The 13,486-nt window shown below is 36.4% G+C and overlaps 1 protein-coding gene across 3 annotated transcripts in view; it reads right to left on the reverse strand.

Annotated features, from left to right (window-relative positions):
- Octalpha2r (alpha2-adrenergic-like octopamine receptor) overlaps window positions 1-13,486 on the reverse strand; it is a 122,856-nt gene that overhangs the window by 8,396 nt on the left and 100,974 nt on the right. For 2 of the 3 annotated variants that reach the window (XR_012047270.1, XR_012047269.1), the window contains exons 2-3: window positions 12,456-12,836; window positions 8,418-10,243 (exon numbers count right to left, since the gene is read on the reverse strand). Coding sequence is in view for 1 of the 3 variants with exons in the window: in XM_072898276.1 (XP_072754377.1) it covers window positions 9,635-10,243; window positions 12,456-12,836 (990 nt within the window). In the remaining 2 variants the exon portion in view is untranslated. Of the gene's footprint in view, window positions 1-1,411; window positions 10,244-12,455; window positions 12,837-13,486 lie in introns of those variants that run through there. The other variant, XM_072898276.1, reaches the window with a different exon arrangement.

Consider the following 13,486-nt stretch of genomic DNA (forward strand, 5'->3'; position numbering starts at 1 on the left):
ACCATATACACATATGTATGTATGTCGCTTGTTATAACTTGCGTCGTTTGCTTCTCCGCTCGATGATAAATCCTGCGCTATTTTCCGCACATGTTTTGTCACATGTAACTAGCATGATCCGTGTCATGGCAATCGTAGCACTTCTTTTGAAGAGCTAAAAGCTCATCATCTGCATAATCATGTTACATCAATCAGGCTATACACGTTTGTTTCGCGCGACGCCAAATTCACAGGCAGTGACTCTTGTTTAGTATGCAGGATAACATGTGTTGCAATTTGCAAGGACAGCGGACAAGAAAATATGCATTGCGCGCAAACTTAACAAACTATTTCGAAAAAGATCAAACTTTTTATTCAAAGTTTAATTAAATTCCTCTAAGATCTTAAAACTGCACTCATATGGAATTTTCTTGCGCGGCTTAGCATGCTGTCACCGCAAAGTTTTGATTTTGTAGCTTGTGATATTTTGGATACTAAGAGCAGGGGAAACACATTGTCCCAGTTATTACTCTTTATTATTTTTTCGTAACCCTAGATAGTTTAAAAAAGTAGGTTTTTTTTAGAAAATTATTTTACTGTAGAATTGTGCAGTAATTTTCCTTTGTATTTAATATTTTTATAATTTTTATAATTTTACAGTAAATGAAATGGTAATATTGTAAAATGTAAAAATATATGTAATGTTGTATGAAATTTGGATGAAATTGAAAAAGAGCAAATTTTATAGGTTTATAATTGTAATAAAAAGTATACTTTAACCAGTTTATGATTGACACGAATGGCAATTTAGAATAGCTGGGAACACCGAACGCACTCTCAAAGTTTTAGCGGTTCCATATTTAGAACTCGCTTTCTGTGTCGAACTAGCTTTCGTAACGCGTGGTCTCGCTATTGTCTCTATAGAATTCCCATTTAATGGACAGTTGTAATATTCGATCTTTGAATTGGGAAACTGATACTTACAATATCTAAAGCCCTACGTCAAAAGTCGCTCACGGGCTAGAGCCGACCTTCTCTTCTCAGGTTTCTCTCGGCTCTATTCGTGTTAATCGCGAAGAATTAGATGGCGCCTGACGTTAATTTCTATGTACAGTAAAACGTCTCTCTCATAAATAGCACTATTAATTGTATTCGTTTAATTTTTTCTTTTTTTTATTTGTGTTGCAACATTACTCTCATTCTCTATATATAACAGACAATCAACGCTATTAGACAATAGGATTTTTGCATCGACAATAATGAGTACTAACAATGATGATAGTAATATGATGATAATAGTTTCAATATAATATCGACAATAATGTTAATTTAGTCTTTAATATATATATATATATATATATATATATATATATATATACATATATATATATATACATATATATATATATATATATATATATATACATATGTATGTGTATGTGTGTGCTTGTTAATATATAATATATATAGATTTTTCGAATTAATAGTACAAGTTTTATAATATTTTTATATAGTCAATCGTTTCGCGTACGTATGCGTGTGTATGTATACATATAATATATACGCTTTACAATAATTTATGATAATCGATATATAGCGTAAATCTCTACACTCTTATTATTTTCATCTTATTTTTAACTTTCTCTCTTTTTCTCACACTCTCATTCTCACCCTCACTCTTTCTATTTCTTTCTCTCTCTCTCTCTCTCTCTCTCTCTCTTTCGCCCACGCCAGTCTCATGTGGCGTCGTTCTCAATCCCGTCGCACACTTTGAAAGCGTTTTAGTGATATCACAGTGATTTCATTGCTCCAATATTATCGATAGAATAAAAGTCCGCCGGTGGCGCGGCGTCCGTGACGCGAGAATTCGTCGTAATGCATCCGCATAGGGATCGCGATAGTTCGTTTCGGATCCGAGTCGTCCGGTGCATAAATCTGGCGAGGCGATGATGGGAACATAAATCTCGGTCGACATAAACGATCTCTTCGTAACGAGCAACATTTTAAAAGGTACGGTAAAATACGATCCAAAATCATTCGCAATGCGCAACCAGCTATGCATGGCAGATTTATGTCAATCTTATATGCCAATTTGTTGCAACATCCATTTATCTTCAGTTAATTAAATACGCAACAATTCGATAAGACATTTTTCTATCTAATTTAATGCCATGATATTATAGTTGCAATTTATAAATAATAATATGTAGTTGGAGCTTTAATTGTGTAGTATAGACAGTTATTTCTTTTTATGCTCTCTGTAATCATAAAAATGATTACCGCTATAGTTTTATCGTTAATAATAATTTTTATATGACGGAAACAAAGCGCCATTACGTAAAAAAAAAAAAAAAGAAAACTAACAAATGTGAATGCAATACTTTCATCAAAAGAATACTTAATTTATAGTAAATCGATATAGGCCTCGTACAATCTAATCTATTATATTTACCCAGTTATTGTGTAATTTGACATGCTAGAAAATAATTGAATATTATGCTTAGTTTACGAACAATGCCTTCATTCTTCTTCCAAGTGACTTCTCGTTATTCTGTAGCGACTCGACTATACGTATAACTGCACGAAACGAGTTTCCTCCACACTCGAATAATCCGCAACATCGTCTCTCATCCGTACTTGATTCGCATAACTATAAAAATTCTTTCATGAGGTCGATGCGGTTCGCTTCTTTCCAAAAATTCGGAGATTCGTGCCAAACATAGAGGGATCGCAGTGACCCTGCGCGCACATCAGCGATGATTCCGCACGCGCAAATCCCGTATCGTAAGACAAAAAAAAAGCGCGATTTTATCGCTAGCGTATTATAAATTCGAAGGGAATTATGACGACGCTCTAAAAGAGTAGCGCGTTTTATTTCGGCGAAATATTTAATGCGCAAGAGATAGATAGGACAAAAATGAGGTCTTAAGGCCTGAGATTTGTGCTCCCGGGAAAAATACAAATCGCCGCTCATCCGCCATTGCGTTTTCGCGCGCGTTTCTTCGGTCACGTTCTTTTGATATTTTTCTTACGACGAGAGTAAACTTTCGTCGAATAGCTCGCAACCGAAACTGGACGACTCGAAGTCGGCGAATTAGCGCGCGGACTAGTATTAATTTTTTCCTTCTCCCTCTTGAGAAAATCTTGAGAAAACTCTCCACCTTTTCTGGACTTAAGCACCATAGCAACGACGATCTCGCGCGATGTGAAGATCACCGCCGTCGGCGAATTGGAAATAACAGATAGAGTCAATCGTTGGATCCCTACTTTGATTAGTAATATCTAATTAATAATTAATATATTTTAGTAATAACAGTAATATAATATACATGTGTGTACAATGTATGTCGGTTTCAAGTGCGTTCGCATTATATCGTATAGCGCTTCGCGAGTGGCGTATTGTGCACCATATTGGAGTTAGATTGTACGGGTGTAACCGCAATGATCATAGTAATTCTTATAAATTGTCACGATATACATATATATATATGTATATATAAATATATAATATATATCGTTACGGTTCTTACACGCGGATTATCATTCTCGGTAGCTTAACTTTGAGAGAAATTGTTACTGTACATTATACTGCTTAGAGAACATCATTAAAGTAGATAATTGGGTACTGACACACAGAGATTTTCCGAAAGACTTGTTTGCAAAAATTTTTCACCACGCCTAAAGCGACTGGTGTTACACGTATTAATTGATGACAATTGGTAAACGGTCATAATTCTTACTTGCTACTTATATTTATTTCAATCTTAATGCTTTTACGCGGTATTTCTTTGCACGGCCATTCACATTTTATTCACTAATATCTTATACGCTTATGATTTTATTTATCGATAGTTTATTTGAATCACATGTGCCCACATTCGTATCTCGCTCTCAACATTTGCTCCATTTGTGAAATTAATCATATATTTGTAAGATAATATTAGATCAATATTTTCATTCATTTGAAATTTTCGAGAACTAGACTATTTTAAATGATATATTTTTAGTTTTTATTCAATTAATTCTGGAATTACATTAGTAATGTTCACATTAGCAAATTTTGTCTTTAAGTATCTCTTTTTTTATTTGTTAGAAAAGATTATAAATAAAACCAATGTAATATAATAAACATTTTAGGATTATGATAATAAAAGACGAACTTTTTTAAAGAATTACAATGATAAAAAGTCTGGCATGTTAAATGAAAAATGTAGATTGAAGTAAGTACATATAGCACGTGCAAGCGTTACTTCACGATGAAAAAACTTAGATATGCAATGAATGTATTAATTCCTGTATGAAATTGCTTTATCTTCGAATATGAGATATTAAATATTAATGCAAGAGCTCTCTTTCTTTCTCACATAGTAATAAAAACGGAGATTAAAATATGAAAATGAAAAGTTTTTAAAGGCAAGAAGACAAGAAATAAAATTATATGGCAGGAAAAGAGTTTTTATCGATTTAAACAAGATATTGATTAAACAATTTTTTTTTTATAACAAATACGTATTGGCATTATTATTAATATTAATACCGGAAAAAAATAACATTTATATTTTTTTAATGAAAGAGACCAGCGTGATCAAACGATGTGGTCGTGTTTAAATATTCTCATCGAGTACATATGACTTAACAAGATCTCGCGTCCCGCATATTTGCTGTATGGTGGTTCGATGCAAATAACTACGGTGGGTCCAACGACCGTCGTGTTCGTGCAATCGATTGCCATAGTGTGGAAACACGCGTCTCCTTTCTCTCACCTTCTTTCCTCCCTGAAAAAGGCGAGGCGCGCGCGCCCTTATTGATCCCTGCTATGCTAATAATCCGTTGAACGAATGCCACAGTCTTATCAACAAATTCCATATTGGTTCCCTCGTATCCAACCATCCGCGCGCGATCATTTTCGCCATTCTCACGAATTATCCCTACTCTTTTTCAACCACTAAACTACCATTTCATCAGGATCAGGAAGAATAAAAGGAGAGAAAATTGAAATAATAAAAAGATAAGAACAATAACGGAAATATATATATATATATATATATATATATATATATATAGAGAGAGAGAGAGAGAGAAAGAGAGAGAGAGAGAGAGAGTATGTGAAAGTCAGTGGAATAGAACAGAATTTATAGATTAAAATCTTAGAAATTATAGCGCGCATATCCTCGAGCTATACAATAAAATACAAAAATTATACAACATTGCCATAGGTATAATAAATTAAGTACGCAGTTATAATGTAAGGTGTTAAAAGATTAAAAATTGAATTAAAACTACGAAATCTAGTTAGAAGTCTAAAATTTGAAATTTCGAACAATACGAGCAAGATTACCAGGGAAGTTAATGACAGCTGAAACCATTTAAGCAAAAAATCTCAGGGGAGGCTCTGAAAGTTAGACAGGACAACAGACAAGGGAGCGCTGGGAGAGCGAGATGCGAGAGCATACGCACGTACGCACCCAGACAAGTCAGGCAGGCATACTCTTAAATAACACGAAACCAGGCGCGCGAAATATGTTTATCGATTTATCGTTGTGATGTATTGCGCGTCACGTACGTGCATAAACGCGTACATTTTCGTTAATGTACGCGCTATATCGGGTGTATAGGATTTATGGTGCCGGAGCTTACTGTTATTTTTCCTTTCTTTCTTTTTCTCTCTCTCTCTCTCTCTCTCTCTCTTTTATTTGCCAAGTAAAATACCAGTGAGAGCGGTGGAGAAAAGTGGGCTGTCACCGGTACTTTGAAAATCCCGGAAGAGGAAAATTCCAAAATCTCTCTCGCGTGTCGTGACCTCTCTGGCGCGGTACGAGGGATCTTGGCTTGATGGGATGAAATGCCGGAATATTGTTTCCCGGTTGTTACCGCGAAATGACGGCGCACAGGTGCGCGGGACGTTGCTCTCTGCTCTTGCAAAACCCCCTTTCCGCGTTTCACGAACAGCTCCACTCGTTACGTACTCAGATGTAGGAGAGCATCTGTTTGCTAGTACAGGCATGGGATTCCCGTCTTACGGAAATAATATTTTTGTCTAAGGAGCGCGATCTTACTAAATGGCAGATCTATTTTGTACCTTTCGAAAGAATTAATCGCGATGAGCCTTAAGAAAAGAGGACTCATCTCCTCTGACCTTGACATAACTCTGAGTATTCTCGAAAAAATTTTAAGCGTCGCTCGTTGTTCGTTAAAAAATTATAAATTGAAAGTTATAAAGAAAGTTTCATAAATATAGGATTTTTTATTTTTTTTAACACCATATTCAAACGTGATAAATCGAATACGTAAACGGGATAGAGCCTCTGTCCCTACGCTCCCACCCCGAAAAAACCTAATCGAATCCACAATGTCTGAGGTGTGAGATAAACCTCGCTTCGTTTGGAAAATTGAAAACTGTGAGTTCTATCCATAGTTTGCAAAAAAAATATATAGAAAAGATAATTATAAACATTACATTATCTCTAAATTTTTTTAGAAGACTCTATCTTTTTGATAAACGAATTGATGTTTTTTTTGACATTATACGACAATTGTACTCAACAGACAGTTAATTAAATTATCATTAAATTATATTATTGTATTATTATTTACGTTTAAATAAATGAATTTGTTATAAGAATAAGTTTGATTAGTAAATTCATTTATTTGCGTGTAATAAATTAAATGCATCAATGAGGGAAGGGCGGAGTCTCTCCTCCGCCCACATATTCGATTTATCAGGTTTAAATAAATATCTATTAAGAGTGTATCACAAAATGTTGCTGTAATATTACATCCTATTTATGAAACATTTTTTGTTTATAACAAACAATGAGCGACGCTTAAAATTTTTTAAGGAATACTCAGGATAGTGACCTTGATAACGTATATCAAGATAAAAGGAAGAAAGTCCTCTTTTCTTATGGTTTACTCTGCCTCAGTGACTATTTCATATCACTAACTGTCAGTGACTTTTTCAGTTTGTTCGACGCTTTCCCGAACAAGGAAAGTCTCTTAAGTATCCTTCTTCTTTAATTTTAATGAAACTTTGTAGAGAATGTCAAAATATTTGTATTATTTTTATCGGCAACCAAACATGTTTAAGGTAAAAATAAAAAATTAAGTTTCATGACTCATTTTACAAAAAAATTAATTTTCATTTCAATAGATAACTTTTGAAATTCTATATATTTTATACATTTTACGAAATTATATACTATCATGTTTCGTTCAAAATTTGTAGCCAGGAAACAAAAATTTGACCGATTTTCGCTGAATATGTATCAAATATTTTGATCCCTTTTACAAGCTCTTTACAATCCTCTACAAAACCAAGTTTCATTAAAATCAAAAAAAGTCTGGAAAGCCTTTCCTTGTACGCCATATCATTATGCTTCATATTTATTTTAATAGTGAATATACTGATATGATGTTTTGTGTACCGTTTTTATACATAATATTGACATATACAGTTACGGAAACAAGTTCGTACTATTAGCAGTTGTACAATAACTCTCTCTCTTTAACATTCTTACCCATAACTTTAGATGTCAATATCTCTTAAACAAAGCATTTTGCGAAACATACTTTCAAAAAAAAAAAGAAATTTTTTCTCGTTTTGAGATTCTCAAATTCATATTTTTAATTAGAACATTTAACTCTGAAATATCTTGTATATGTATACAGTTCGGGTATACGTTTCTTTTTTTATTTTTACCTAGATTTGCATTCAATTTTGGACCCTTCGACGCAAAGCGATCATTCATCACATATCGATAGCATGTGTACGTGCTTGCACATATGCAAACATACATCCACATGCATGTATCGGACGATGTATGATCGAAGACACAATTCACGACTGATCGTTTCGCGCCGATTTACTCCCTCGCGATATCTCGTTCAAACAAACGAGCGTTTTGAACGGACAAAAAAATTAATTATTGCTGTATAGTTTAGGCTGCGATAGAAGAACTTGCTTATAGAATAAAAAGAGGCTTCCGTGTATTTGTTGTACTTTTTTTTACACGAAAAAAAAAACATTATACGAATATACGCGCGCGTACACACACACACACACACACACACACACACACACACACACACACACACACACACACACACACACACACACACACACACACACACACACACACACACACACACACACACACACACACACACACACACACACACACACACACACACACACACACACACACACACACACACACACACACACACACACACACTTACACACATGTGCGACATATACACAGGAATCCATATACCCTGCAACGTACGTGACAGAATTATTAAATTCTATACATGTGTAATCCTCTGTTAAAATTAACATCGAAGACTCACGATTGGAACGTCGGACGTTTAAAGAGGCCCTTTAATCGGACCCACGACGCGCGAATATCTAATTATATAATAGGAAACGTATCATGTACCTTCTCGCATCCTCGTTTATTTGTCAGTAGATCTGCCGACGATTTTCAACGCTGGCTGGTGTTCACGCGGCCGATGGTTGTTCGTAGGATATCATTTATGCTCCTTCAATCGTCATCTTCCGCCGCCGCCATCGTATCGCACGGTATATATACGATTGAATGCCGCTCTAAATTGCATCCCACGCGAATCTGCATCTGCTACTGTATGTGAAGTGCGTTGACGCACAATGAAATTTGTAAGCATCCGCGGCGAGTCTGTGTATATCTACGCAAGCGTGTTGCATACGCAACTTTGGATTGTCATGCCTTTCGTAAACGTGACCAAGAGATTAAGCACGGAAATAGTGTCCTCCATCCGGAGCAGTTGGGATATATGTTCGCGCGTATCATCCCGTTTCTCTCTTGCTAGTCTCTATTCTTTTGTGGAAGAATAATGGTCAGTAAAAAAAATATGCGCAGATGGAGGAAGGAGCTATATGCTGCCTCTTGGTCTACGAAGCGACTCGCTTTGCAAGGTATATATCATAAATCCGAGAGTACGCCGCGCGTGGCGGATTCTGTTCCCGTGGCCAGCCATGGAAGCGTACTTTTCGAAAGTTCGTTGATCTGCCATGCACCGTGTACAAGAACCATGTGAGCTGTATAAGGATAGCCTGACCGATCCTGATCGTTACGGCGTTCGATGTGCGTAATGTAACAGCTCCGGTAAATTCGAAACACATCTCCTCTCGATAGATATTTTCATCCGTAGTTTCGTTAACAACGTAGAGGAAATGTTTTTTTTTTTTTTTTTTTTTTAATATCTTCTTAAAACTTTCCTTCCGATTGATGAACCATCTTACATTTTTCCAAGTAAAATTGTACATTGATTTGACGAAATCCGCAAGGAATTCGTCTTCTCGGCATGTCTCTCGTCTGAGCATTTTCCAAAAAGATCAGCTGGAAAACTTCTTTCGATCTGAAACGCGAATTTTTCTGTCGTGAGCATCTCGCGCATTTCTGACTCCATATTTCGCGAATTCTTTCGCGGCATTGAGAATTCTATTCGCCGCTTAGCGATCAATGTTTCCCTCAGGGCTAATTCGAGGAAACAGATCGGCTGTCACGCGATGCGATCCAGAAACACATCCTCGAGGTACGATCTGTATCGACGTACTCGAGAATGGAAAGTGTGATTATCGCTAGCGTCCCTCTTGGTCGACGCTATACTGCATCGCTCATTTAAACAGTATCCGGCGGAAGGCGCGGCGGAAGTCCTTGTTGAATACAGTATAGATGAAGGGGTTCAGCGCCGAGTTCATGTAGCCGAGCCAGAAAGCGATCACGAAGGCTTGCGTGGGTATATCAAACTTGGGGAAGAGGGGCTTGACGATGTAAAGGACAAAGAAGGGCAGCCAACAAGCGATGAAGCTGCCCATTATGAAGCCCAGGATCAGGGTTGCCCGTTTCTCCTTCTTTCTCGCCAGTCTCCTCTTCTCTTTCTCCGGATCGCGCGGCTTCGCCGTCTTGGCGTCGCCGCCGCCTGACTCGTCCTTGCCGGCGTGTCGCGCCGCGTCGCCGTGCTCCTTCTTCAACTTACCTATGTGCTTGCGACCAAAGATCGGCTGGCACAGACGCAACTTCAGCGGCTTCACCACCGCGCATCTCGACACGACGCCGCTGTCCGACGATGAGGGATCGAACTCGGACACCATGTCGACGTCGATGCCGACGCTGGGCGCTCGGCATCGCGCCGGCACATTTTGGCCGCCCGATTGCCCGTCCCCGTTCACCGACAAGGTCGCCTTCAGGCTGCTTTTTTGCGCCGGTTGTACCGGTACGCTCACCTGCAAACCCGACAAAATTCCTTCCTGTATGTATATGTATATCTTAGAGAGATGTCCGCTCTTTTTTTTACAATATTTAAAGTCTATTCTCTTTTTCTTTTTATACTTTTTAAATATGAATTGCGGAGTTTTTAATTTTTTTTTTTTATTATTAAGAAACCGATATTTTGATTGGATTGAAGAAAATTATTTCTGCTTGAGATCAATTTTTTTATCGAATTTTAAATTTGGATAAACACTTATGAAATAACCACACGTTTTATGCATATGCATGATATAATAATCGCTATATCAGCACTGTTTAGTGCTGTGTGAGCATGTTACTTTGCCAGGACAGGTTCTTTGTGACTTTCTAGATACAGTATATATATATATTATTATAAACTTAGTTGTTGGTTTCGAGATAAGGTTTCAAATGTGTGCACGGTAAATTTTCTAAAGCACGTTAAAAACAGTGAAATTTTCTATGAGAAAAACCTTTAGTCATCATACTTGTAATTTTTATATAAAAATTCTTAGAGCATAAATTAATCCAAATAATATTATATGAAAGATTACTAAAAAAATTACAATGCATTGTAATATTATTTTATCGAATTAAAAAATCAAGAACACACATAATGTACTTATTCATATATTTTATATTCAAGTTAATAATCAACTTATTTTAACGCGTAATATTGTTCAAGTCTTAGAAACCTGATAGGCATGTTAGGCGTGTCTATGCTTTTATCTGCAATGTATGATTTTCATGCGAAGGCAGAATTATCATGAGACTCTTTGACATGCAATTGTAATATAGAAGCCGAGGTAACAAAAGCGGGTGTGTTCTTGGCGCTCAAGTTTGAATGAGACCTCGTACTGTAATTGCACGACAGTCAGAATGGGAAACTCATCCTCGCGCAATTATCTCCCACTTCTCTGTAAAACTGTATTTTCGTAACTATAAATGTGACCTTGCTCACGAGCATACGAATTTACTTCAATCTTACAATGTGATTTAATGCTCAATTCAAAGCAATTTATTCACTGACATAATTCATTAACATAAATATATGCCTGACACAATCGAGTAATGAAAAACTTTGCTATCGAGGAAAGGAAAATCGTTCCACATTTTTCACAAATAGTAGATATTCATGCAACTTATTAATTTGAATAATCGTATTAATTAATTAATTATTAATGGAACGCACGACAAACGTATTATAGCACGTTATGTAATAATATTAAGCTTTGATATGTACTTATGAATCTATTGTCATCTGAGTACATGGATATATCGGGAATATTGACTGACGTATCTCGATATAGAATACTTCCTTATCGAAGAAGCAAAACCCGTATATCAATCTTTATGATATTTGACATAAAGCAATATGATTGTTGTCGACAGAATGTCCTCTCCCGATATGGACTTTAATTTATCAAGACATATACAGTTTACGAGAAACGATGAAAGACAGTAATCTAGCGCGGTAGAAGCGAAAGAAGCTTATGTATGATCGATTGATCGCATATCCTGATCCGCGATACTGATAACGGTGCTGTATTGTATCCCCTTTCGTTGGGATCTTCGTCTTTTTCGATTCCATGGACTGTATTCCAATACGAAATGTTTGATTCCAAAGATTTACTACTTCTGCTTTAACGTCCCTTACAAGATATCGACAATGTGAGATATACTTTGATAGAGTAATGGTGAATGATGCCAGTATAGAGAGAGGAAAAATATGATAAAATAGAGGTAATTTGGAATTTACCGATAGAGTTTTGTTAAAATTACAATTTTTATCATGTGGATGACGATCAATGCATATTAATTATAATTCATCTTATAAAAAAATTAACATGTTTAATTTAATGGACATCAACTTCAGATGACTGAATAATTATTGCAAATAGTAATTAAAAATGACTAGATAAGTAATTGCGAATCGCAATTAAAAAACAAAAAGAACTTATTAATGTAAAAAACTACTCTGCAAATTTAAATTAGAAGTGCGCATGCTAAAGGTCTTGACCTGAAAGCGAAACTGTGTCGTGACGATATTTCGAAAAAAAATGATATTTATCGTGTCCCTCGTCTCCTATAATATTTCCTCAACTATATAGTAGCTCTGTCTTTTTTTTTTATATCATGATGCTTCTATTTCAAGTTTCGAGTTTCCATCTTCGCAGAAAGTGTTATTGAAACAGTTAGAAATCTTACCTTCAGCGTGTCCTTCTCCTCCATCGGTATACTGATGCCTCCACCGGGATCAGCCTCCGACGTGCTGACGTCACTGGCGAAGTCGCACGTGACAATCGGTATCTGGACCGGTTGATTCTCGATTGTAGCGACATTCTCCATGACTGAGCCCGGTGGTTTCTTGACATCGGTCACCGGCGTGCTCTGAGTGAAGCTCGTCTGCCTGACATCGGGCGATTCCGGCGGAACTATCGCGCGTGGACGTGGCTGTTTCCGGATGCCGCGACGCGCGCGAGCTTTGGCAGCGAAGTATATACGTATGTAGACGAAGACCATGATACAAGATGGGATGTAGAAACTGCCCAGGGCAGAATAAAGGACATACCCGATGTCCTCTGACAGCTGAAACAGAGATAAGCGGATTCTTCAGCTTCGTAATATTGCATTTCAATATTGTTTAATACTTCTACTATATTTTATAGTAACTGAATATTAATTTTAATTTAATTTAATTAATTTAATATTAATATTGTAACTTAATTTTAATTTAATTTATTTAATGTTAATATTGTAATTGTTTTCTCCCAGTATATCGGAAAAGAGTTTTCTTTTAAATATAGTATTCTTTAGTATACAAAATATTTTCGTCAAAAAAAAGGAAAAAGAAACGCATTTGCAGTTTTACGCGAACAGATCAAGCAATAATTCCGTCCGCTTTTAAATCTTGTTACAGTATACATAGCTATATTTCAGGATCAGCGGATGCATTCCATTACCACTTTACGATGTATTGCCACTGATCGGCATTTAACGAATTGCTGTTTATGTGGGTCAATTGATTTTCTGTTGTCATCTGCACGACATGCTCGATATCTATAAGTGGGTAGTGCAGTAGTTCTTCGAAATAAACTCGCGTTCTGGAAGGCACTCTAACTTTGGCACTCTATTTCTGGGAAGATCTGATTTCTCTCGATGTCGAAAGGATGCACAACATTTTTATAGTTGGCTCTCAAAAGGTGCGATACCGGGGTTAACTGGGTTTACGCCGTCCT

Source organism: Anoplolepis gracilipes, chromosome 1 (assembly GCF_047496725.1).
Source record: "Anoplolepis gracilipes chromosome 1, ASM4749672v1, whole genome shotgun sequence".
NCBI lineage: Eukaryota > Metazoa > Arthropoda > Insecta > Hymenoptera > Formicidae > Anoplolepis > Anoplolepis gracilipes.